The 27,236-nt window shown below is 42.4% G+C and overlaps 1 protein-coding gene across 3 annotated transcripts in view; it reads left to right on the forward strand.

The window, feature by feature from the left end:
• The window catches only part of MYO18B (myosin XVIIIB), a 385,232-nt gene that overhangs the window by 270,188 nt on the left and 87,808 nt on the right, over nucleotides 1-27,236 (forward strand). For all 3 annotated transcript variants that reach the window (XR_014002918.1, XM_081174521.1, XM_081174522.1), the window contains one exon: nucleotides 24,242-24,355. Coding sequence is in view for 2 of the 3 variants with exons in the window: in XM_081174521.1 (XP_081030647.1) it covers nucleotides 24,242-24,355 (114 nt within the window). In the remaining variant the exon portion in view is untranslated. The remainder of the gene's footprint in view (nucleotides 1-24,241; nucleotides 24,356-27,236) is intronic.

Below are 27,236 nucleotides of genomic sequence, written 5' to 3' on the forward strand. Positions count from 1 at the left end.
ACGTGTAGACACAAAGTCAGAAAAGCTAAAGCACAGAATGAACTCAGGCTTGCTAGAGAGGTTAAAAGCAACAAAAAAGGCTTCTATGGATATGTTCGTAGCAAAAGGAAGAACAAAGAAACAGTGGGGTCACTCAGAGGAGAAGATGGTGAAATGCAAACAGGGGACACAGAAAGGGCTGAACTCCTCAATGCCTTCTTTGCCTCAGTCTTCTCCGATAAAGAAAACAATGCCCGACCTGAAGAATTTGGAGCAAATGATTCAGCAAAGGAAACACAGCCCAGAATAACTAAGGGGACAGTACAAGAATACTTGGCTAGTTTAGATGTATTCAAGTCTCCAGGGCCAGATGAACTGCATCCAAGAGTATTAAAAGAACTGGCAGATGTGATCTCAGAACCACTGGCAGTCATCTTCGAGAAATCCTGGAGAACAGGCGAAGTCCCGGCAGACTGGAGGAGGGCAAATGTTGTCCCTATTTTCAAAAAGGGGAAAAGAGAGGACCCAAATAATTACCGCCCAGTCAGTCTGACATCAATAGCAGGGAAGATTCTGGAGCAGATCATTAAGCAAACAGTCTGTGAGCACCTAGAAAGGAATGCTGTGATCACCAATAGTCAGCATGGATTTCTGAAAAATAAGTTATGTCAGACTAACCTGATCTCATTTTTTGACAGAATTACAAGCCTGGTAGATGAAGGGAACTCAGTGGATATAGCCTATCTTGATTTCAGCAAGGCATTTGACAAGGTGCCCCATGATATTCTTGTAAAGAAGCTGGTAAAATGCGGTCTTGACTCTGCTACCACTCAGTGGATTTGTAACTGGCTGACTGACCGAACCCAAAGGGTGCTCATCAATGGTTCCTCTTCATCCTGGAGAAGAGTGACTAGTGGGGTGCCACAGGGTTCTGTCTTGGGCCCGGTCTTATTTAACATCTTTATCAACGACTTGGATGATGGACTCAAGGGCATCCTGATCAAATTTGCAGATGACACCAAACTGGGAGGGGTGGCTAACACCCCAGAGGACAGGATCACACTTCAAAACGACCTTGACAGATTAGAGAACTGGGCAAAAACAAACAAAATGAATTTTAACAGGGAGAAATGTAAAGTATTGCACTTGGGCAAAAAAAATGAGAGGCACAAATACAAGATGGGTGACACCTGGCTTGAGAGCAGTACATGTGAAAAGGATCTAGGAGTCTTGGTTGACCACAAACTTGACATGAGCCAACAGTGTGACGCGGCAGCTAAAAAAGCCAATGCAATTCTGGGCTGCATCAATAGGAGTATAGCATCTAGATCAAGGGAAGTAATAGTGCCACTGTATTCTGCTCTGGTCAGACCACACCTGGAGTACTGTGTCCAGTTCTGGGCACCACAATTCAAGAAGGACACTGACAAACTGGAACGTGTCCAGAGGAGGGCAACCAAAATGGTCAAAGGCCTGGAAACGATGCCTTATGAGGAACGGCTAAGGGAGCTGGGCATGTTTAGCCTGGAGAAGAGGAGGTTAAGGGGTGATATGATAGCCATGTTCAAATATATAAAAGGATGTCACATAGAGGAGGGAGAAAGGTTGTTTTCTGCTGCGCCAGAGAAGCGAACACGGAGCAATGGATCCAAACTACAAGAGAGAAGATTCCACCTAAACATTAGGAAGAACTTCCTGACAGTAAGAGCTGTTCGACAGTGGAATTTGCTGCCAAGGAGTGTGGTGGAGTCTCCTACTTTGGAGGTCTTTAAGCAGAGGCTTGACAACCATATGTCAGGAGTGCTCTGATGGTGTTTCCTGCTTGGCAGGGGGTTGGACTCGATGGCCCTTGTGGTCTCTTCCAACTCTATGATTCTATGATTCTATGATTCTATGAATTGCATGTTGATTGCCCTTTTAAAAGACAAAGTCCAGCAACTGGAGGAACGTGTAGCTACGCTCCAAAGAATTAGAGAGCTGGAGCTCTTCTTGGAAGCAACAGAGCACACCGTCCCCACCAAGGAGGAGACAGGGGACTCCCCTGAGAAGGAGGCTAGTTCATCAACACAGGAGCCAGATATATGGAGAAACGTGACTCAAAGAAGTAGGAGGCCCAGGGTTCACTCTGATTGTTTAGAAATACACAATCGCTTTGAGGTCCTCTCCCCTAGCATGGAAGACGAAGAGCAGACTCCATTTGAGGATCTCTCCCTCATTACAGTCGATCAGGTATATGAAGACGAGCAGCAAAGTCAGTCCTCAGGGAATGTGCAGGCGACCTTGGAACGGACAGCTCACGGAAGAACCCCGACCAAACCCAAGAGGAGGCGTGTAGTGGTGATAGGGGATTCCCTACTGAGGGGAACAGAAGCAGTGATCTGTGGGCCTGACAAGATGTCTCGGGAAGTGTGCTGTCTCCCCGGGGCTAAGATCCAAGATGTAACTGAACGACTGCAAGGAATCATAAAACCCACTGACAAATACCCCTTCCTCTTGGTTCATGTGGGAACCAATGACACTGCAAGCAATAGCCTCCAGAAGATCAAAAGAGACTACGAGGCTCTCGGCAGGAAATTGAAGCAACTAAATGCACAAATTGTCATCTCGTCTGTCCTCCCAGTTGAACGACGTGGCCCAGGGAGAGAGGGGAAAATAGTGGAAGTGAACAGCTGGCTTCGCAAATGGTGTAAACAGGAACGGTTTGGATTCTTAGATCACGGACTGCAGTTTCTTGAAGATGGACTTCTGGCAAGTGATGGGCTGCACCTCACAACGGTTGGGAGGAATGTTTTTGCCAAAAATCTCAGAAACCTCATCAGGAGGGCTTTAAACTGACTAATGTGGGGGAGGGAGACAGTGCTCCTGAAGGTAGGAGTCTATCAATTAATGAAGATGATCATCCAAATGTCATAGACCAAATGGAGCAAACAGCACGCGGACCTAGTGGTGGGAGGAAAAAATCCTTAAATAAGAGACACGGGGGAATGATTAATGGACTTCAATGTCTGTACACTAATGCGCAAAGCATGGGAAATAAACAAGATGAGCTTGAGCTCTTGGTACAGCAAGCTAAATATGACATAATAGGCATCACTGAAACCTGGTGGGATAAGTCCCACGATTGGAATGTAATAATGGGGGGATACAATCTATTTCAGAGAAACAGACCAGACAAGAAAGGAGGAGGAGTGGCGTTATATGTCAGGGATGTGTATACCTGTGAAGAGATCCAAGATTTAGAACCTCAAAGCCAATGTGAGAGCATTTGGGTCAAAATTAAGGGAGAGAAGAATAACAGAGACCTCATTGTGGGAGTTTACTATAGATCCCCAAGCCAAACGGAGGACATAGATGATGCCTTCCTGGAACAGATGGCCAAGCATGCAAAAGGAAGGGAGATAGTAGTAATGGGGGACTTCAATTACCCGGATATTTGTTGGACGTCAAACTCAGCCAAGAGCATAAGGTCAAACAGATTCCTCACTGGCCTTGCAGACAACTTCATTGTCCAGAAAGTGGGAGAAGCAACAAGAGGAACAGCCATTTTAGATCTGGTCCTAACCAATGTTGATGACCTGGTTAGTGGGGTAGAAGTGGAAGGATCATTAGGCGCGAGTGATCATGCTCTTCTGAAGTTTACTATACAGCGGAAAGGAGCAGCCAAGCATACTAGGACTCAATTTCTTGACTTTAAGAAAGCCGACTTCATAAAACTTAGGGAAGTGCTGGGTGAGATCCCATGGACAGCAATACTAAAAGGAAAGGGAGTTCATGATGGCTGGGAGTTTGTTAAGAGGGAGATAGTAAAAGCACAACGTCAGGCAATACCAATGAGACGGAAACATGGAAGGTGCCTAAAGAAGCCAGGGTGGCTATCTAAAGAACTTTTAACTGAATTAAGATTTAAAAAGGATGTGTACAAAAAATGGAAAAGGGGGGAAACCACCAAAGAGGAATTCAAACAAATAGCCAGCACGTGTAGACACAAAGTCAGAAAAGCTAAAGCACAGAATGAACTCAGGCTTGCTAGAGAGGTTAAAAGCAACAAAAAAGGCTTCTATGGATATGTTCGTAGCAAAAGGAAGAACAAAGAAACAGTGGGGTCACTCAGAGGAGAAGATGGTGAAATGCAAACAGGGGACACAGAAAGGGCTGAACTCCTCAATGCCTTCTTTGCCTCAGTCTTCTCCGATAAAGAAAACAATGCCCGACCTGAAGAATTTGGAGCAAATGATTCAGCAAAGAAAACACAGCCCAGAATAACTAAGGGGACAGTACAAGAATACTTGGCTAGTTTAGATGTATTCAAGTCTCCAGGGCCAGATGAACTGCATCCAAGAGTATTAAAAGAACTGGCAGATGTGATCTCAGAACCACTGGCAGTCATCTTCGAGAAATCCTGGAGAACAGGCGAAGTCCCGGCAGACTGGAGGAGGGCAAATGTTGTCCCTATTTTCAAAAAGGGGAAAAGAGAGGACCCAAATAATTACCGCCCAGTCAGTCTGACATCAATAGCAGGGAAGATTCTGGAGCAGATCATTAAGCAAACAGTCTGTGAGCACCTAGAAAGGAATGCTGTGATCACCAATAGTCAGCATGGATTTCTGAAAAATAAGTTATGTCAGACTAACCTGATCTCATTTTTTGACAGAATTACAAGCCTGGTAGATGAAGGGAACTCAGTGGATATAGCCTATCTTGATTTCAGCAAGGCATTTGACAAGGTGCCCCATGATATTCTTGTAAAGAAGCTGGTAAAATGCGGTCTTGACTCTGCTACCACTCAGTGGATTTGTAACTGGCTGACTGACCGAACCCAAAGGGTGCTCATCAATGGTTCCTCTTCATCCTGGAGAAGAGTGACTAGTGGGGTGCCACAGGGTTCTGTCTTGGGCCCGGTCTTATTTAACATCTTTATCAACGACTTGGATGATGGACTCAAGGGCATCCTGATCAAATTTGCAGATGACACCAAACTGGGAGGGGTGGCTAACACCCCAGAGGACAGGATCACACTTCAAAACGACCTTGACAGATTAGAGAACTGGGCCAAAACAAACAAAATGAATTTTAACAGGGAGAAATGTAAAGTATTGCACTTGGGCAAAAAAAATGAGAGGCACAAATACAAGATGGGTGACACCTGGCTTGAGAGCAGTACATGTGAAAAGGATCTAGGAGTCTTGGTTGACCACAAACTTGACATGAGCCAACAGTGTGACGCGGCAGCTAAAAAAGCCAATGCAATCCTGGGCTGCATCAATAGGAGTATAGCATCTAGATCAAGGGAAGTAATAGTGCCACTGTATTCTGCTCTGGTCAGACCACACCTGGAGTACTGTGTCCAGTTCTGGGCACCACAATTCAAGAAGGACACTGACAAACTGGAACGTGTCCAGAGGAGGGCAACCAAAATGGTCAAAGGCCTGGAAACGATGCCTTATGAGGAACGGCTAAGGGAGCTGGGCATGTTTAGCCTGGAGAAGAGGAGGTTAAGGGGTGATATGATAGCCATGTTCAAATATATAAAAGGATGTCACATAGAGGAGGGAGAAAGGTTGTTTTCTGCTGCTCCAGAGAAGCGGACACGGAGCAATGGATCCAAACTACAAGAAAGAAGATTCCACCTAAACATTAGGAAGAACTTCCTGACAGTAAGAGCTGTTCGACAGTGGAATTTGCTGCCAAGGAGTGTGGTGGAGTCTCCTACTTTGGAGGTCTTTAAGCAGAGGCTTGACAACCATATGTCAGGAGTGCTCTGATGGTGTTTCCTGCTTGGCAGGGGGTTGGACTCGATGGCCCTTGTGGTCTCTTCCAACTCTATGATTCTATGATTCTATGATTCTATGATCCTTCATTTGCATAACTATCTACAGTATCCCCCTGCTGGCCCAGGGTGAGAACTTCAGTACATAACAGTCCCATTCCGTGTTGCCACCTTCTGGACCTCCCATGGAGAGGGCAGAAAGAGGGCGACTCTTATGATGACCACAGATTCCAGAAAGGGTCATATGGGGAGTGGTGGTCCTTGAGGTACTGGGGTCTTGAGCTGCAAATGGCTTTACTTTGAATTAGGCCCAGCGGCTAACTGGTAGCAGTTGAGCCAGGGTTTGTGTTATATGCTGAGACTGTCTTGCCCCAGTGAGCAACCTGGCCTCTACACCAGCTACAGTTTCCGAACTGTCTTCAAAGGTAACCCCATATATAACACATTGCAGTAATCTAACCTCGAGGTTGCCAGGGCATAGGAGACAGAAGTTAGGCTATTCCAACTTCTTAGTAAAAGAAACCGAAATGAGATCTCCTCTTGCTGTGGTGTAGCATTCAGAGGTGCCAACTTGAATGAAATATTGGGGGAGGCAGGTAAGCCCCAACTCCACATAATCAGTCACATGGCATGGTGCATACACAACATTTGAATGGCAATACCCATCAACTTGGGTGGGTGGCACCCTCAAATATTTTATTTGGGAGGCTGAAGAATCCTCAGCTCATAGGAGTGTTGGCTCCTATGGCAGCATTAATCTAGAAGAGACTACGAGGCTCTGGGCAGGAAATTGAAGCAATTAAATGCACAAATTGTCATCTCATCTGTCCTCCCAGTTGAACGACGTGGCCCAGGGAGAGAGGGAAAAATAGTGGAAGTGAACAGCTGGCTTGGCAAATGGTGTAAACAGGAACGGTTTGGATTCTTAGATCACGGACTGCAGTTTCTTGAAGATGGACTTCTGGCAAGCGATGGGCTGCACCTCACAACGGTTGGGAGAAATGTTTTTGCCAAAAATCTCAGAAACCTCATCAGGAGGGCTTTAAACTGACTAATGTGGGGGAGGGAGACAGTGCTCCTGAAGGCAGGAGTCTATCAATTGATGAAGATGATCATCCAAATGTCATAGACCAAATGGAGCAAACAGCACACAGACCTAGTGGTGGGAGGAAAAAATCCTTAAATAAGAGACACGGGGGAATGATTAATGGACTTCAATGTCTGTACACTAATGCGCAAAGCATGGGAAATAAACAAGATGAGCTTGAGCTCTTGGTACAGCAAACTAAATATGACATAATAGGCATCACTGAAACCTGGTGGGATAGGTCCCACGATTGGAATGTAATAATGGGGGGATACAATCTATTTCGGAGAAACAGACCAGACAAGAAAGGAGGAGGAGTGGCGTTATATGTCAGGGATGTGTATACCTGTGAAGAGATCCAAGATTTAGAACCTCAAAGCCAAAGTGAGAGCATTTGGGTCAAAATTAAGGGAGAGAAGAATAACAGAGACCTCATTGTGGGAGTTTACTATAGATCCCCAAGCCAAACGGAGGACATAGATGATGCCTTCCTGGAACAGATGGCCAAGCATGCAAAAGGAAGGGAGATAGTAGTAATGGGGGACTTCAATTACCTGGATATTTGTTGGATGTCAAACTCAGCCAAGAGCATAAGGTCAAACAGATTCCTCACTGGCCTTGCAGACAACTTCATTGTCCAGAAAGTGGGAGAAGCAACAAGAGGAACAGCCATTTTAGATCTGGTCCTAACCAATGTTGATGAGCTGGTTAGTGGGGTAGAAGTGGAAGGATCATTAGGCGCGAGTGATCATGCTCTTCTGAAGTTTACTATACAGCGGAAAGGAGCAGCCAAGCATACTAGGACTCAATTTCTTGACTTTAAGAAAGCCGACTTCATAAAACTTAGGGAAGTGCTGGGTGAGATCCCATGGACAGTAATACTAAAAGGAAAGGGAGTTCATGATGGCTGGGAGTTTGTTAAGAGGGAGATAGTAAAAGCACAACGTCAGGCAATACCATTGAGACGGAAACATGGAAGGTGCCTAAAGAAGCCAGGGTGGCTATCTAAAGAACTTTTAACTGAATTAAGATTAAAAAAGATGTGTACAAAAAATGGAAAAGGGGGGAAACCACCAAAGAGGAATTCAAACAAATAGCCAGCACGTGTAGACACAAAGTCAGAAAAGCTAAAGCACAGAATGAACTCAGGCTTGCTAGAGAGGTTAAAAGCAACAAAAAAGGCTTCTATGGATATGTTCGTAGCAAAAGGAAGAACAAAGAAACAGTGGGGTCACTCAGAGGAGAAGATGGTGAAATGCAAACAGGGGACACAGAAAGGGCTGAACTCCTCAATGCCTTCTTTGCCTCAGTCTTCTCCGATAAAGAAAACAATGCCCGACCTGAAGAATTTGGAGCAAATGATTCAGCAAAGGAAACACAGCCCAGAATAACTAAGGAGATAGTACAAGAATATTTGGCTAGTTTAGATGTATTCAAGTCTCCAGGGCCAGATGAACTGCATCCAAGAGTATTAAAAGAACTGGCAGATGTGATCTCAGAACCACTGGCAGTCATCTTTGAGAATTCCTGGAGAACAGGCGAAGTCCCGGCAGACTGGAGGAGGGCAAATGTTGTCCTTATTTTCAAAAAGGGGAAAAGAGAGGACCCAAATAATTACCGCCCAGTCAGTCTGACATCAATAGCAGGGAAGATTCTGGAGCAGATCATTAAGCAAACAGTCTGTGAGCACCTAGAAAGGAATGCTGTGATCACCAATAGTCAGCATGGATTTCTGAAAAATAAGTCATGTCAGACTAACCTGATCTCGTTTTTTGACAGAATTACAAGCCTGGTAGATGAAGGGAACTCAGTGGATGTAGCCTACCTTGATTTCAGCAAGGCATTTGACAAGGTGCCCCATGATATTCTTGTAAAGAAGCTGGTAAAATGCCGTCTTGACTATGCTACCACTCAGTGGATTTGTAACTGGCTGACTGACCGAACCCAAAGGGTGCTCATCAATGGTTCCTCTTCATCCTGGAGAAGAGTGACTAGTGGGGTGCCACAGGGTTCTGTCTTGGGCCCGGTCTTATTCAACATCTTTATCAACGACTTGGATGATGGACTCAAGGGCATCCTGATCAAATTTGCAGATGACACCAAACTGGGAGGGGTGGCTAACACCCCAGAGGACAGGATCACACTTCAAAACGACCTTGACAGATTAGAAAACTGGGCCAAAACAAACAAGATGAATTTTAACAGGGAGAAATGTAAAGTATTGCACTTGGGCAAAAAAAATGAGAGGCACAAATACAAGATGGGGGACACCTGGCTTGAGAGCAGTACATGTGAAAAGGATCTAGGAGTCTTGGTTGACCACAAACTTGACATGAGCCAACAGTGTGACGCGGCAGCTAAAAAAGCCAATGCAATTCTGGGCCTCATCAATAGGAGTATAGCATCTAGATCAAGGGAAGTAATAGTGCCAGTGTATTCTGCTCTGGTCAGACCTCACCTGGAGTACTGTGTCCAATTCTGGGCACCACAATTCAAGAAGGACACTGACAAACTGGAACGTGTCCAGAGGAGGGCAACCAAAATGGTCAAAGGCCTGGAAACGATGCCTTATGAGGAACGGTTAAGGGAGCTGGGCATGTTTAGCCTGGAGAAGAGGAGGTTAAGGGGTGATATGATAGCCATGTTCAAATATATAAAAGGATGTCACATAGAGGAGGGAGAAAGGTTGTTTTCTGCTGCTCCAGAGAAGCGGACACGGAGCAATGGATCCAAACTACAAGAAAGAAGATTCCACCTAAACATTAGGAAGAACTTCCTGTCAGTAAGAGCTGTACGACAGTGGAATTTGCTGCCGAGGAGTGTGGTGGAGTCTCTTACTTTGGAGGTCTTTAAGCAGAGGCTTGACAACCATATGTCAGGAGTGCTCTGATGGTGTTTCCTGCTTGGCAGGGGGTTGGACTCGATGGCTCTTGTGGTCTCTTCCAACTCTATCATTCTATGATTCTATGATTCTATGATTCTAGAAGAGGCTTCACAAATCTTGTTTTGGACTTCAATTCTCATCAGCCCCAGTCACCCCAACCATATGATGCTGGCCGATGGGGCTGATGGGGGCAGTTGCCTTGCAGAAGTTAGAAAAGATGAAGAGGATCCAACTTGGGACAGAGCTTTGCCAGAAAGCCAGCACACTTTGCAGCCTTCATCTCTCTGTTATGCATAGGAAGGGCAGCATTACGTTTGAAAACACATTGTCATTCTTTTTAGTTTAAGACCATCATGATTTCCAAGAGTGTCTCACAATCAGCTCTGCAAATTGCAATAACCAGGAGAATTCAACAAACAGGAGAAAGGGTGTTTTTTTCAGAGGAGGGGGAGAGAAATCCCCCAACTTTGATATTTTTTTTTAAACCCACAATCTGTATGTTCATCAGAATCAAAATCTCTTTAGAGTTGTGTTTGGTAAGTCTGAGGCATTCATTTTAAACAGGTATCTAACAGATGGCAAGACACTGCCAACTTAACACTGTTGATCTGTTCATACATTATGCATCTTTTTTGATGGGAATTTCAATTTGTTTGTTCCCAAGTGGGAAAATTCCATTATGCAGATGTAAGAAGCAAAAAAGAAAAGAAAAGAGGAAAGAGCAACAGAGATGGGGGGTGGGACGAAGGGAGCACCTCTCTCTCTCTCTCTCTCTCTCTCTCTCTCTCTCTCTCTCTGTGTGTGTGTGTGTGTGTGTGTGTGAACAACCTTGCAGAAAGGGGAGGAAGCAAGAAACAGATAAACTATCTGTGTTTATAACCTGAATTAAGGATGAGGAAGGGTGGTACAGCTATAGCTGTTAAACAAAGCTTGGGTTTTTGGGTTTTTTTACAGCTAAAGAGACTTTTTCAGTTGTTGCTGGTGACTAGAAGATGCTTACATAAGATTAATGGGCCCTGAAGTCTGGTGGCTACTAGTTATTGGATATGCCCCATCAGAACTAAAGAGTCCAAAATTCTGTTTTCAGTAATGGCAGTGGCGTAGCGTGGGTTGTCAGCACCCGGGGCAAGGCAAGTAATTTGCGCCCCCTAACCCGTGGATTTGCGCCCCCTAACCCTAACCCCCAGATGTTGCGCCCGGTGCGGCCGGGCCCCCCTGCACCCCCCACGCTACGCCACTGAGTAATGGCAAAGCAGATGCCTCTGGAAAGCCCACAAACAAGACATACCAGGCAGGAAAGAACCTTCCCCCATTCTATTTTGTCATCAGTTATCCTTAAAGATACACTGCTTCTGTATCTTGGAGATACAGCATATGACAATCATAGCTAATAACCATCAAGAGGTCTCTCCTCCTCTGTGAACTTGTCTGCCACATTTCTAAGCTTTAGAAGTTGGTGCCCATCCCCATATCATGCAGCAGAGAGTTTTCTAAGTCAGCTCCATGTTGCATGAAGAAGACCTTTCTCTGGCCTGCCCTCAATCTCCTGGTCAGCCATTTCATTGTGTGGGACTGTCCAGACAGAGAGAAGCAGTTTGGCCTTGGGGGTCCTTTCAAGAGGCATCTGGTCATGGGAACCGGATGCTGGACTAGATGAGCCTTTTGTCTGATCCAGCAGGGCTGCTTTTAGGTTCTTCTGGAAGGACCAGTCATGCTGAGACTCCCCACCCCCCTTCAGGGCTGGATTCAGCACAAGACGCAGGCCAAACGGGGGGGGGGGAGGGGTCACCTCACCTGAGGCTCCAAGTTTCCCCTTGAATAACCAGCCACGGTTATTCCCACCCATGTTATTTAATCCCACCTCATTCCCCAGGGTAGGAGAATTTAATTATCATCTGCAAAGTGTTCTGCATAAAAAGACAAGGCTGTTTTCAGCTCCTGCATGGAAAGGGATTCCTGCTTGCCATGAGTCTGCCTAAGCTATAATTCTCTCTTTTTAAAAAATAATTTTTATTCATTTTCCAAACAATTTTATACAATCAACACCTAATTTATCATTCATTCTTCAGTTTTTTACTTTCCTCAGTTTCTCTGTCAATCTTTCGTAAAATTTCTATTTGTTAACGCATTTCTGAACATAATATTGCCTTTTAGAACTCCTTTTCCTCTTACTCTCTTTTTTGCACTATTTCTTACTATCTCACAGAGTCTCTTCAAAACCAACTAACGTTGTCTGTACATCACATATGTTTTTCAGATATTCTGTAAATCTCCCCCAGTCCTCAATAAACTTTTGGTCTTTCTGATATCAGATCTTCCCAGTCAATTTATCCAACTCTGCATATTCAGTCAATTTCCTTCTCCATTCTTCCACTGTTGGAATTTCTTCCTGCTTCCATCTTTGGGCCAGAAGTATCCTTGCAGCAGTCACTGCATATTGAAACAGTTTACAGTCTCTCTTATTGATTTCATTTCCTACCATTCCTAATAAGAAGGCCTCTGGTTTTTTAACAAACGTATATTTCAACATCTTTTTCAATTCATTGTATATCATTTCCCAGAAGCCTTTCACCCTTTTGCACTCCCACCACATATGATAGAAAGTTCCTTCTTTTTCTTTACATTTCCAACACTTATTGCATGTTTTGTACATTTTAGCCAGTATAACTGGCGTTATATACCATCTGTAAACCATTTTCATTACATTTTCTTTCAAAGCAGTACATGCCGTAAATTTTAACCTTTCTTTCCATAATTTCATCCAGTCGTCATATTGTATATTATAACCAAAATCTCTTGCCCAATGTATCATTACTGATTTTACCTCTTCATCTTTTGTATGCCACTCCAGCAACATTTTATAGATTTTGGACAGATTTTTATACTCATTATTCAATACCTCCGCTTGAAATTTTGATTCTTTACCTTCCTACCCACACATTTTACAATCTTTTTTAAACATTTTATTAATCTGATAGTAATGTAACCAGTCATGAAGAAATTCTTTCACCTCTTCATAAATTTTCATTTTCCATTCCCCCCCTCTCTTATTACCAATTCTCTATATGTTATCCACCTCCCCCTTATATTGATTTTTTTTCACGCTCATCACTTCTTCTTTTTTATAATAACTTTTATTTCCAATATTCACTCTTTTAAAATCACAAGAAGAAAGGGGGAAAAAAGACATCGCAAAATAAACAGATGTAGACAATAAAATATCAAGACGTAAATACATTTCTCCAAAAGTATTCATTATCATAACATCATTCTGACTTCCCTCCACCACGATTTAAGCTATATCCCATTGATACCCTTCTTGCAGTTCCTTCTTTCTACCTTTATCTTTACTTCGCAGATTCTATAATTCACCTACTGTTATTTTAATGTTACCTAAGTTTTTCTCCATGTATGATATAAATTTATTCCAATCATTAATAAAGATTTTATTACTCTGATGCCTGATCTTCTGTGTCATTTTTGCTAGCTCAGAGTACTCAAATAGCTTGTTTTGCCATTCACTAATAGTTGGAATTTTAGATGATTTCCAGTTCTGCGCCAACAGTAGTCTAGCTGCTGTCGTTGCATACTGGAACATGGTTTGATCTTCTTTTCTAATCTCCTCACCGACCATTCCCAGAAGAAATGCTTCTGGTTTTTTAGGAAATGTGTATTTCAGTATCTTTTTCAATTCATCATAGATAGAACCCCAGAACCTCTTCACTTCTTCACATGACCACCACATATGATGGAAGTCGCCCTCTTTTTTTTTACATTTCCAACATCTTTTGTCTCCGGTCTTGTACATTTTTCCAAGCTTAACAGGAGTAATATGCCAACGATACATCATTTTTTCCATATTTTCACGGAGGCTAACGCATGCTGTAAATTTCATGTCCTTAGTCCAAAGTTTCACCCATCTCTCATATTCTAAACTATATCCCAAATCTATGGCCCACTTTATCATGACCTCCTTCACCTCCTCGTCTTTTATATCCCATTCCAGTAATTGATTGTACATTTTGGATAGAAGCTTACTCTTTCCTTCTAATATTTCCACTTGGAATTTTGATTTTTTCTCATTCATCCCTATTTTTTTGTGTTCATTCCATAGGGCATTAATTTGGTGAACCTGTAACCACCCTATTGACTTATCTTTTAGTTCTTCAAATGATTTAATTCTCCACCCCTTATCCGATTTGGTCAGGAGATCTTCGTAGGTCCATCTTTGGCTTCTCGTGTTTAAATTTTTAAGGGATGAGATATTAACTGGAGATAGCCACCAAGGTATGCCCTTTTCCAACAGTCTTTTAGTTCTATTCCAAACCTCTAACAACGCTCCTCTAACAATATGGTGGGAGAAACCCTTATGCACCCTTTCTTTATCTTGCCATAAATAGGCGTGCCAGCCAAATCTAGCATCAAATCCTTCCAGGTCTAACACATCTAAGTTTTCCAGAACTATCCAGTCCTTAACCCAACATAGGCATGCAGCCTCATAATATAATTGCAAATTCGGGACGGCAAACCCCCCTCTTTCTCTCCTGTCTGTGAGCAGTTTAAACTTAATTCTTGCTCTCTTCCCCTGCCAGATAAACCTGGACAGGGTCCTCTGCCATTCCTTAAACATTGTTGTTCCTCTAATTACTGAAATATTCTGAAATAAAAATAATATTTTTGGAAGGATGTTCATTTTTATGGCTGCCATTCGTCCCTCCCAGGAGAGTGTTAATCTACTCCAGATGTCTAAATCTTTTTTAATCTCACTCCAGGTTTTTTTGTAATTATTTTCCACTAAATTTATATTTTTTGTAGTTACCCAAATACCCAAATACTTCACCTTTTTCACTACCTTAATTCCTGTTTGTTGTTCTAATTGATTTCTTAAGTCTTCCACCAAGTTCTTAGTCAGTATTTTTGTCTTATTTTTATTTAACTTAAACCCAGATAACTTCCCAAACTCCTCAAGCACTTCCAAGACTTTTTCCACGCTTTTTAATGGCTCTTCTAATGATATCACTAAATCATCGGCGTATGCCATTAATTTATATTCTTTCACTCCAAGTTTAATTCCTCTTATTTCCGGTGCTTCCCTTATTTTATTTGCAATTATCTCCAGTACCATAATAAACAGGAGGGGGGACAGAGGGCACCCCTGTCTTGTACCTTTTGATATCATAAATGAATCTGTTAAGTTATTATTAATAATTAATTTCGCTCTTTGGCTCGAATAAATTGCTTTGATACCCTCCAAGAAGGGCCCCTCTATCCCTACCCTTTCCATACACTTTACAAGGAAACACCAGGATACATTGTCGAAAGCTTTTTCGGCGTCGACGAATACCAGAGCTCCAGGAATTTCATTTTTAAACTCTAAATATTCAATGATGTTTATTATATTTCTTATGTTGTCCTTCAGCTGTCTGCCTGGCAAAAAACCACGCTCATCACTTCTAATGGTGAAATCCAGTGGGGGAGTCTAGGTTCCAACAAATTTTTATACCTCTCCCACACCTCTATCAATGATCTTCGAAAATGTGGTTTTCGAAACCTTTGTGAATTTTTTTCTTTTCATACCATAGATATGCATGCCAACCAAATCTGTTATCATAGAATCATAGAATCATAGAATCATAGAATCATAGAATCATAGAATCATAGAATCATAGAATCATAGAATCATAGAATCATAGAGTTGGAAGAGACCACAAGGGCCATCGAGTCCAACCCCCTGCCAAGCAGAAAACACCATCAGAGCACTCCTGACATATGGTTGTCAAGCCTCTGCTTAAAGACCTCCAAAGTAGGAGACTCCACCACACTCCTTGGCAGCAAATTCCACTGTCGAACAGCTCTTACTGTCAGGAAGTTCTTCCTAATCAAATCCTTCTAAATCTAACAACTCTCCATTCTCTAATTTAATCCATTCCTTTATCCAACAGAGGCATGATGCTTCGTAATATAATTTCAAGTCTGGCAGGGCAAAGCCACCTCTTTCTTTCGCGTCTGTTAATAACTTAAAGTGAATCCTTGGTTTCTTGCCCTGCCAGATATATCTTGAAATTATTTTTTGCCATTCTTTAAAAATTGATGCCCCCTTGATCCTGTCCTCTGGGGTGTTAGCCACCCCTCCCAGTTTGGTGTCATCTGCAAATTTGATCAGGATGCCCTTGAGTCCATCATCCAAGTCGTTGATAAAGATGTTGAATAAGACTGGGCCCAAGACAGAACCCTGTGGCACCCCACTAGTCACTCTTCTCCAGGATGAAGAGAAACCATTGATGAGCACCAGTCTTTTATTCCCAGTCTTTTATTGATTAAAAAAAATTTATGCCTTCTTGCCACATGAGTTTCTTGTAGACAGATTATATCCAAATTTTTCTTTTTAAAATGTTGTTCAATTTTATTCCGTTTTTTTGTCGTTAATCCCATTGATGTTCCAAGTCCATAAATTCAATTCCATCTTAGCCATTTTGAATTCTTTGTTATAAATTTTATAATCTGTCTACCTCTTCTTCTTTTTCTTCTTCCTCTTCTTCTTCTTTCTTTTTTTCTTCTTCTATCTCCTCCGGATCCACTCCTCCTGCAGCCTCCATTCCTGGTTCCACTCCTCTTGCTTCTTCGTCCTCACTTCGTAGCTCTTTGTATTTTCTGAAGAATTTCCCTAATTCTTCCAGGCTTGTAAGTCTATGTCTTTTACTTTTGTAGACAAAGGAGATCCCTTCCGGGTATTCCCATCTGAATTCTATGTTGTTCTTTTTTAGGATCTGTACTGTTGGTTTATATGGGTCTCTCCGTTTAAGTAGCCTGATCGGGATGTCTTTAAAAATAATTATATAATTTCCTTCAATATTTAGTCTCTTCTCTCTATTCTTTTGGAGAATTTGGTTTCTCATCTCCCTATCCTTAAAGGTAACCAGGCAGTCTCCTGGAAACTTTCTTGCCTTAGCTGATCTTGTCTTCAATCGAAATGCACTTTGCACAGATTTTGTCACCTCTTCTATATCCATCTCCATCCATTGTGCAATTTCTTTTATTAATTTCTCTTTAATATTTTCTCCTTGCAGCTCTGGGACAAGTCTCAAATTCACTTCTCTCTGCCTGAGTTCATTAATAGAAATCGCGTCCCAGACCTCCTCTTGAGTTTTATTAATTTCTGACATTCCCGCCCATATTCTCTCTTCTTCCTTCTTCACCTCCCTCATTTCCACTCTTGTCTTTTTCATTCCCTCTTCCAAGTTCTGTGTCCTCTTACTCACGTCCTTCAGTTGCCCTTTCAGCTCATTAACTGTAGCATCATTTTTTTTGTCCATTTGGCCCATTCTCTTATCCATTTGTTCCAATTTCGCTTCTATATTCTTTTCACTCTGCTTAATGTTGGAGTTAACCTCTGCAAACATTTTCATAATCTCTCCTTTGAGGTCCGTTTCTTGTTTTGAACCTCTCCTCTCTGCCAGTGTTCCCCCATCACCCCCTTTCTTTTGTGTATGAGACATTATAATCAAAATCCAAGCGCCTAATATACAATCAATAGTAGTAAAATGTTCAATCAAGATATGCAATCATTAAGACATTTTTCCACAAATGATATATAAGATAAAAAAGACATAAAAAGTTCCCCCTCCCAGATTCTCATACACTTAAATTTATATGTCAATTAACTTATATAAACAATTTTTTACTAAATAAATTTTCCAGATATAATTTCTACTTGTATGGCGGAACACCTTTTAACCTATGAATTTAAACTTTGAAGAGGCCAATCCCACACCAAAGCTTTTCTTCCTTTCTTCCTTCTTCTTGCCACCACTTAGGCTAAATCCATATCGGTTTGTTATGAAAAAGTAGATCTCCCAATTATAATGTTGATCAAATTATTGTAATCCGATAACTGTATATTAGCTGTATATTATACTCCAATAAAATCCAATAGCTGTATCTTGTAATCCAATAAAAATAATCCAATTTAATGGCCAAAGTTACTGAAGGTATTAATAAGGGGATCCAAAGGTACCCAATATATCCGAAGAGAGGAAATAAGAAGAAATGTCCAGAGGAATCTATCCAAAAATAAACCCAAAAGTTACCAAGGGCTCCATATTTAAAAATATCAAATTCAAGTGCAGCTGTAAAAGACAAGTAGAGGGGAGAAAGAAGCAAAATGATTTTTAATAGTCCAGACTGTTCCCCTATCAAAATAATAGCGTTATATGTCAGGGATGTGTATACCTGTGAAGAGATCCAAGATTCAGAACCTCAAAGCCAAAGTGAGAGCATTTGGGTCAAAATTAAGGGAGAGAAGAATAACAGGGACCTCATTGTGGGAGTTTACTATAGATCCCCAAACCAAACGGAGGACATAGATGATGCCTTCCTGGAACAGATGGCCAAGCATGCAAAAGGAAGGGAGATAGTAGTAATGGGGGACTTCAATTACCCGGATATTTGTTGGATGTCAAACTCAGCCAAGAGCATAAGGTCAAACAGATTCCTCACTGGCCTTGCAGACAACTTCATTGTCCAGAAAGTGGGAGAAGCAACAAGAGGAACAGCCATTTTAGATCTGGTCCTAACCAATGTTGATGATCTGGTTAGTGGGGTAGAAGTGGAAGGATCATTAGGCGCGAGTGATCATGCTCTTCTGAAGTTTACTATACAGCGGAAAGGAGCAGCCAAGCATACTAGGACTCAATTTCTTTACTTTAAGAAAGCTGACTTCATAAAACTTAGGGAAGTGCTGGGTGGGATCCCATGGACAGTAATACTAAAAGGAAAGGGAGTTCATGATGGCTGGGAGTTTGTTAAGAGGGAGCTAGTAAAAGCACAACATCAGGCAATACCAATGAGACGGAAACATGGAAGGTGCCTAAAGAAGCCAGGGTGGCTATCTAAAGAACTTTTAACTGAGTTAAGATTAAAAAAGGATGTGTACAAAAAATGGAAAAGGGGGGAAACCACCAAAGAGGAATTCAAACAAATAGCCAGCACGTGTAGACACAAAGTCAGAAAAGCTAAAGCACAGAATGAACTCAGGCTTGCTAGAGAGGTTAAAAGCAACAAAAAAGGCTTCTATGGGTATGTTCGTAGCAAAAGGAAGAACAAAGAAACAGTGGGGTCACTCAGAGGAGAAGATGGTGAAATGCAAACAGGGGACACAGAAAGGGCTGAACTTCTCAATGCCTTCTTTGCCTCAGTCTTCTCCGATAAGGAAAACAATGCCCGACCTGAAGAATTTGGAGCAAATGATTCAGCAAAGGAAACACAGCCCAGAATAACTAAGGAGATAGTACAAGAATACTTGGCCAGTTTAGATGTATTCAAGTCTCCAGGGCCAGATGAACTGCATCCAAGAGTATTAAAAGAACTGGCAGATGTGATCTCAGAACCACTGGCAGTCATCTTTGAGAATTCCTGGAGAACAGGCGAAGTCCCGGCAGACTGGAGGAGGGCAAATGTTGTCCCTATTTTCAAAAAGGGGAAAAGAGAGGACCCAAATAATTACCGCCCAGTCAGTCTGACATCAATACCAGGGAAGATTCTGGAGCAGATCATTAAGCAAACAGTCTGTGCGCACCTAGAAAGGAATGCTGTGATCACCAATAGTCAGCATGGATTTCTGAAAAATAAGTCATGTCAGACTAACCTGATCTCGTTTTTTGACAGAATTACAAGCCTGGTAGATGAAGGGAATGCAGTGGATGTAGCCTACCTTGATTTCAGCAAGGCATTTGACAAGGTGCCCCATGATATTCTTGTAAAGAAACTGGTAAAATGTGGTCTTGACTATGCTACCACTCAGTGGATTTGTAACTGGCTGACTGACCGATCCCAAAGAGTGCTCATCAATGGTTCCTCTTCATCATGGAGAAGAGTGACTAGTGGGGTGCCACAGGGTTCTGTCTTGGGCCCGGTCTTATTCAACATCTTTATCAACGACTTGGATGATGGACTCAAGGGCATCCTGATCAAATTTGCAGATGACACCAAACTGGGAGGGGTGGCTAACACCCCAGAGGACAGGATCACACTTCAAAACGACCTTGACAGATTAGAGAACTGGGCAAAAACAAACAAGATGAATTTTAACAGGGAGAAATGTAAAGTATTGCACTTGGGCAAAAAAAATGAGAGGCACAAATACAAGATGGGTGACACCTGGCTTGAGAGCAGTACATGTGAAAAGGATCTAGGAGTCTTGGTTGACCACAAACTTGACATGAGCCAACAGTGTGACGCGGCAGCTAAAAAAGCCAATGCAATTCTGGGCTGCATCAATAGGAGTATAGCATCTAGATCAAGGGAAGTAATAGTGCCACTGTATTCTGCTCTGGTCAGACCTCACCTAGAGTACTGTGTCCAGTTCTGGGCACCACAGTTCAAGAAGGACACTGACAAACTGGAACGTGTCCAGAGGAGGGCAACCAAAATGGTCAAAGGCCTGGAAACGATGCCTTATGAGGAACGGCTAAGGGAGCTGGGCATGTTTAGCTTGGAGAAGAGGAGGTTAAGGGGTGATATGATAGCCATGTTCAAATATATAAAAGGATGTCACATAGAGGAGGGAGAAAGGTTGTTTTCTGCTGCTCAAGAGAAGCGGACACGGAGCAATGGATTCAAACTACAAGAAAGAAGATTCCACCTAAACATTCGGAAGAACTTCCTGACAGTAAGAGCTGTTCGACAGTGGAATTTGCTGCCAAGGAGTGTGGTGGAGTCTCCAACTTTGGAGGTCTTTAAGCAGAGGCTTGACAACCATATGTCAGGAGTGCTCTGATGGTGTTTCCTGCTTGGCAGGGGGTTGGACTCGATGGCCCTTGTGGTCTCTTCCAACTCTATGATTCTATGATTCTATGATTCTATAATAATAAAAATAACAGGGAATAGTTTGTTAGTTCAAATCCTGTTTCACTTAACTCCAAATAAAAATAGTGTCCTTCATACAGCCTGCTAGGCAGCTCTTTCTCAGTTCATTCCGCGGATACCCATAAAGAAAAACCACTTACGAAGGTAAAGCCTTCATTCAAACACAGTCCTTTCTCATTGTATTTAAACAGTCAAATTTGGTTAAAAGCAGGGGTAAAATATAGTGAGATAATAATTTATGCTGCCTGGTATTGACTTTCCGTACTTTGCTTATAGCTGGGTAACTCTATCTTTCCGTTAAAATGGAGGCACAAAAGTTCTACTTTGTTGCGCAGGGTTTTTTGAAAGTGAAAGTACCGAGAAGTATCCTTTCTTTTTACTTCCTTCAGACCCTTCGTTATATCGAGAGCCTTTTAAAGTCATAAAATAGTTACCCTCTGCTCCCTCTTTTAGTTATTCCCTCCTTCTGCAACTCTTTGTTACTTTTTGCAACAGTTTATATCACTTTTAGCAAGTTTTTTAAGAGGGAGAAGTTCTAGCCGCTTGCTGTGTTACCAACCTCCTCTCCGCGCTCCGCTCGTAGTCTTGTGTCGTTCTCCGATTTCAGATAAAAACTGACCTCTTTTTCCGCCTTCTTTTCCCAAAGCCTTCCTTTTGTATGCTCCAATTATATTCCAAAATCCAAATTTGGCTTAGATTCTTTATTTTTGAGAATCGATCACTCGCCCTGCAAGCCTGGGGCTGCGCTCTCGAGGGTGAGACAATGGCTTCCCCTGTGCCTGCTTTCTCTGCCCGCCATTCTCTTCGCTCCTGTTACGGAGTTACCTGACGGCCGGGCGATCTGCAAATGGCTCTGCTGGGCTCCTGACCCTCTGGTTTCCCTCCAGATGGGTTTTGGGGGGCTACCGCGCCCTGTAGCACCCCCGTTTACCCTTGAGAACCTGGACTTTCTCTCTCCCGAGAAAGTCCCACTTGTGTCGGGTCCATGGCTCGACTGGAAGTCCCTAAGCTATAATTCTCCCCCAAGACCCGCCTGTGGATTGATGGTAAATTGCAAGGTCTTTCATCAAAATATCACCAAAGGCACAGCAATATCATTGTAGTAATATCACAGCTCTCAGAAAAGCTAAATGCTTCTCTGGCCTGGTTGTTGATGTTTGTGTTGTATTTCACTATGACTTGCGGGGCCCAGAGGGGATCCTGGTGCTTGATGCCTCTGACGGAGATGGATTACCTGGGACTGATGTGATCAGAAGCCCAGCTGGCTTATCCTGTTCTGAAAAGTTCCAGCTATGTATTTTGAAGATGCTTCTTCTGAGAGCATGTTACACTCAAGACAGAAACTGCCGAGGGATGATGGAAGCTTGAAGCTTAGAAGCACTCCCCCCCCCGCCCCCCAAGCAAGTCTTTTAGACCTCATGGTCTCCTCTGCAAGGTTCAAAATGGAAATCATGAGGCTGGTCTGCCTCACCATTTTCAGCCCGCCCTCAGCTCCCACCCAGCCACCTACTCACCCACCTGCCTACTTCGACCAGTCGGGGGGGGGGGGGACGACGACACTCTGTTGACTTGCTCCTCCTTTCTCTCAGTGTTGTGCCATTCAGCAAACATGAGAGCAGGGGAGCCTTTACCATATGTCCTTCCGGGGTGCAAAGGTCTGCCCAGCGCCCCCAAATTTAGTTTAACCCCCAAATTAACTTTTATTATGCTTATGTCAGACACCACACTGATGCCTTATCTCTTGTTTATGAAAGGAGGAAAAAGAAACAAACTTTTTTATTTGATCATTTATTTACAATACACTTATACTTGCTGAGTGCTGCCGTTGTGAATGACAAGCGCCGCCACTGGTGTGATGCGTCTTTTGTAAATGAGTGTACAAAGTTGAAAGTCCATGCACATTTCTCTCAATATATGCATTTTTGTACACAATTTTGCCATAGCCTATGCATTTTTAGAAACAATTCCAACACCCCAGTACAATTATTTTTGTACTGATTCACAAAATTTGGAAAAGAGTGAATTTCAAAGGAGAAACTATTGATTTAGGAAGTGTGGGTGTGATAAATTCACATTTACCAAACAAATATCTCCTCTATCCCTACCTGCCCTCCTCTTGGAGCTGCAGACCATTTTTTGGATTGAGAAAACTGAGCAAGCAAAAGCCACTGCACCCTCTACCCCCTCCACCCAAATAAAGACCTTCTTTTTGGAGAGTAGCACAAACAAGAAGTAAGAAAGAAAGGACAGAGGTAGATGGGATCACTGTGGAGCAGTGCAGTGAGTTATATAGCTCACCCTCCCACCCACCCCGTTCCCCAATCTTGTAGTGGAGAGTACTGTTATGCACAGTCTTAAAGCCTTTCTTGCATTGTATCACTAGATTGCAGGCATGACCCCCCCATATGCATTTTTTATAAGCCAAACCAACACCACAAACATTCCCTACACTTAGAAAACTAGGACAAAATGGCCTTCTACTGATTTGCTTATTTTCTACATGCATGGAGCTGCTTTTTTATGTATGTTAAAAAAATTAAAAGTAGTGTAAAAGCTTTTTAAAAAATTGTTGTTGGAAGAAAGAAAGCAGCAGGAAGTACAACCACCAAACAATGCTGGAAGAGAGTGAGGATGTTGGAGTTAATTCTCTCTTGTTCTGCCCAGTTTGGCTGCCAGGAGTTGAAGAAACCACAAGCAGCCCCAGCAGCAAATTAACACTCGCAAAATGCTCCCTTTGGGGGTGGGGTGTGTCTGCAAAGTGCAATTAGAGATGTTTGGTAAAAAATCATTTGTGAACCCCACTTGTAAATAACTCACATTTTTGCAAACTACATACAATTTGCATATTTTGGCTAATTAATGAGCCTAGATTTACTGCAAGATTTGCCTGAAATAAAGTCAGGGGTTTGGCATAAGAAGTGGGCTCAGGCTTGCTGTGCAAAAGCAACAATTTCTCTTTGCCTTCCAAGTATTGTCGCTGAGATGGGAAAGGAATGGGATTGCAAGAAAAGCAAGTTTTACCACTGTGAGATGCTTGGTACTCTTGTATCTCTAGCTAGAGCTGTGTTTCGTGGGCTGCGTGTGTGTGAAATCAGTGTCGCCAGTCCTCAGAGGAACATAGCTGTAAGCAGGAAGAGTTGTGATGGGCTTCAAAATGTAGAAACGCTCTTGGAGAAGAGGAGGTTAAGGGGTGATATGATAGCCATGTTCAAATATATAAAAGGATGTCACATAGAGGAGGGAGAAAGGTTGTTTTCTGCTGCTCCAGAGAAGCGGACACGGAGCAATGGATCCAAACGACAAGAAAGAAGATTCCACCTAAACATTAGGAAGAACTTCCTGACAGTAAGAGCTGTTTGACAGTGGAATTTGCTGCCAAGGAGTGTGGTGGAGTCTCCTACTTTGGAGGTCTTTAAGCAGAGGCTTGACAACCATATGTCAGGAGTGCTCTGATGGTGTTTCCTGCTTGGCAGGGGGTTGGACTCGATGGCCCTTGTGGTCTCTTCCAACTCTATGATTCTATGATTCTATTCTATGATTCTATGAGTGAAATGTAAATAAATGTTGCTTAAGGGCAGAGGGAGAAAGCTAAGCTAGCTAAATGGTTTCCCCGCCCGGTGGGAGGTGATGCATTGACTGCTTCTCGCTATTCATTTTGCAGCTGGAAGAGAGCACAGCCAGATGTGGAGAGGCTGAGAAGGCACAAAAGATGCTAGCTCTGGAGCTCGAGAACCTGCACCTTGAGCTGGAGACGTTCAGCAGGAACAAGAACTTGGTAGGAGTCCGCAATGAAAGTTGCTGTGGCCCATGGTTATACATAATCTTTATTGATTTTCAAATATTAAAATCCAATGACAGCCACATTTTATCAATATCAAATTACAATTCGCATCCAAATATAGATCATTTTAGTGACTTCCCGTGTGCTGGATTTCGGAGTGCAAAGTTCTTATTTCTTCCTGCTTCCAATATCTTGGTTAATCCAATTGCATTCAGTCCTGATCTTAGTCCCTTATCAACAGCTAATAATTTCTTGAGCTCCATTCGTGTTGAGATATTTAAGAACCAAAAAAAAATCCCTTTTTTAAAAAAATAAATATGTTTATGAAAAACAGATGTACATACAAGTAAACAAACAAACATACATACAATCAAATAAACAAATAACGGAAATACCAAACAAACCACCACACTATAAGATATAAGAAGATTAATATAATTATCATCATCTATACTCCTGGTATTGAACACAATTATAAAATTTATAGAAAAGAAATTTAAAACTGACTTCCAATCAATCTCACTGTACTTTGGCTATCCATTACTTTATACCGCACGGTTACATATTTCTTATATCATTTCTTTTTACCTCCCTACAAACTTATATTTATACAATACAGGGATCAGTCTAATTCTGCCAATATGTTTCCTTTTATTCCATAGTTTTCTAAATATTCTTTAAAGATTCTCCAATCCTTATAGACTTTTTGTTTCAGTTGGCCTCTTACTCTTCCTGTTGCTTTCACTAGCTGCAGATATTCTACCATTAGGATTTGCCAATCTTCCATGTTGGGTATTGTTGTGTTTTTCCAATTTCTTGCTACTAAAATTCTGGCCACCGTTATTCCGTACATGAACAATGTTCTAAAGGAACCTGCAAGCCACTCCAGTATCCCTGCCAAGAAAACTCCATGGACAAAGACAACAGGCACCAAAAAGTTATGACGCTGGAAGATGAGCCGCTCGGGTCAGAAGGCGTCCAACATGCTACTGAGGAAGAGCGGAGGACAAGTACAAGTAGATTCAGAGCTGATGAAGCGGCTGGGCCAAAGCCGAAAGGACGCTCAGTTGTGGATATGCCTGGAAGTGAAAGGAAAGTCCAATGCTGTAAAGAAAAATATTGCATAGGAACCTGGAATGTAAGAACCATGAACCTTGGGAAGTTGGATGTGGTCAAAAATGAGATGGCAAGAATAAATATTGACATCCTGGGCATCAGTGAACTAAAATGGACAGGAATGGGCGAATTCAGCTTGGATGACCATCATATCTACTACTGTGGGCAAGAATCCCGTAAAAGAAATGGAGTGGCCTTTGTAGTCAACAAAAGAGTGGCGAAAACTGTACTGGGATGCAATCTCAAAAATGATAGAATGATCTTGATACGCATCCAAGGCAGACCTTTTAACATCACAGTAATCCAAGTTTATGCACCAACTACTGGTGCTGAAGAAACTGAAATTGACCAATTCTATGAAGACTTACAACACCTTATAGAAATGACACCAAAGAAGGATGTTCTTCTCATTATAGAGAGCCAGTGTGGTGTAGTGGTTAAGAGCGGCAGTCACGTAATCTGGGAAACCGGCTTCGTGTCTCCGCTCCTCCACATGCAGCTGCTGGGTGACCTTGGGCCAGTCACACTTCTGTGAAGTCTCTCAGCCTCACTCACCTCACAGAGTGTTTGTTGTGGGGGAGGAAGGGAAAGGAGATTGTTAGCCGCTTTGAGACTCCTGAAGGGGAGTGAAAGGCGGGATATCAAATCCAAACTCCTCCTCTTCTTCTTCTTCTTCTTCTTCTTCTTCTTCTTCTTCTTCTTCTTCTTCTTCTTCAGGATTGGAATGCTAAAGTAGGGAATCAAGAGATAAAAGGAACAACTGGCAAGTTTCGCCTTGGAGTTCAAAACGAAGCAGGGCAAAGGCTAATAGAGTTCTGCCAAGAGAACAAGCTGGTCATCACAAACACGCTTTTCCAGCAACACAAGAGACGACTCTACACATGAATATCACCAGATGGGCAGCATCGAAATCAGATTAATTATATTCTCTGCAGCCAAAGATAGAGAAGCTCTATACAGTCAGCAAAAGCAAGACCTGGAGCTGACTGTGTCCCAGATAATCAGCTTCTTATAGCAAAATTCAAACTTAAACTGAAGAAAGTAGAAAAACCACTGGGCTAGTAAGATACAATCTAAATCTAATCCCTTATGAATACACAGTGGAAGTGAGGAACAGGTTTAAGGAGTTAGATTTGGTGGACAGAATGCCTGAAGAACTATGGATGGAGGCTCGTAACATTATACAGGAGGCAGCAACGAAAACCATCCCAATGAAAAGCAAGAAAGCAAAGTGGCTGTCCAGCGAGGCCTTATAAATAGCGGGGGAGAGAAGGCAAGCAAAATGCGAGGGAGATAGTGAAAGATACAGGAAATTGAATGCAGATTTCCAAAAAAGAGCAAGGAGAGACAAGAAGGCCTTCTTAAACGAGCAATGCAAAGAAATAGAGGAAAACAATAGACTGGGGAAAACCAGAGATCTGTTCAAGAAAATTGGAGATACGAAAGGAACATTTCATACAAAGATTACCATAATAAAGGACAAAAGTGGTAAGGACCTAACAGAAGCAGAAGACATCAAGATGAGGTGGCAAGAATACACAGAGGAATTATACCAGAAAGATATGCAAATCTGAAAAACTCAGCAATGGCCAGAGGATTGAAGAAGGTCAGTCCACATCCCAATTCATAGAAGGGCAGTGCCAAAGAAGTGTAGTTGAACGCTCCAGCTACTGCACATTTGCACTCATTTCACACGCTAGCAAGGTTATGCTTAAAATTTTACAAGGAAGGCTTAAGCAGTATGTGGACCGAGAACTCC

This window comes from Podarcis bocagei, assembly GCF_964188305.1.
Source record: "Podarcis bocagei genome assembly, chromosome: 16".
Classification (NCBI taxonomy): domain Eukaryota; kingdom Metazoa; phylum Chordata; class Lepidosauria; order Squamata; family Lacertidae; genus Podarcis; species Podarcis bocagei.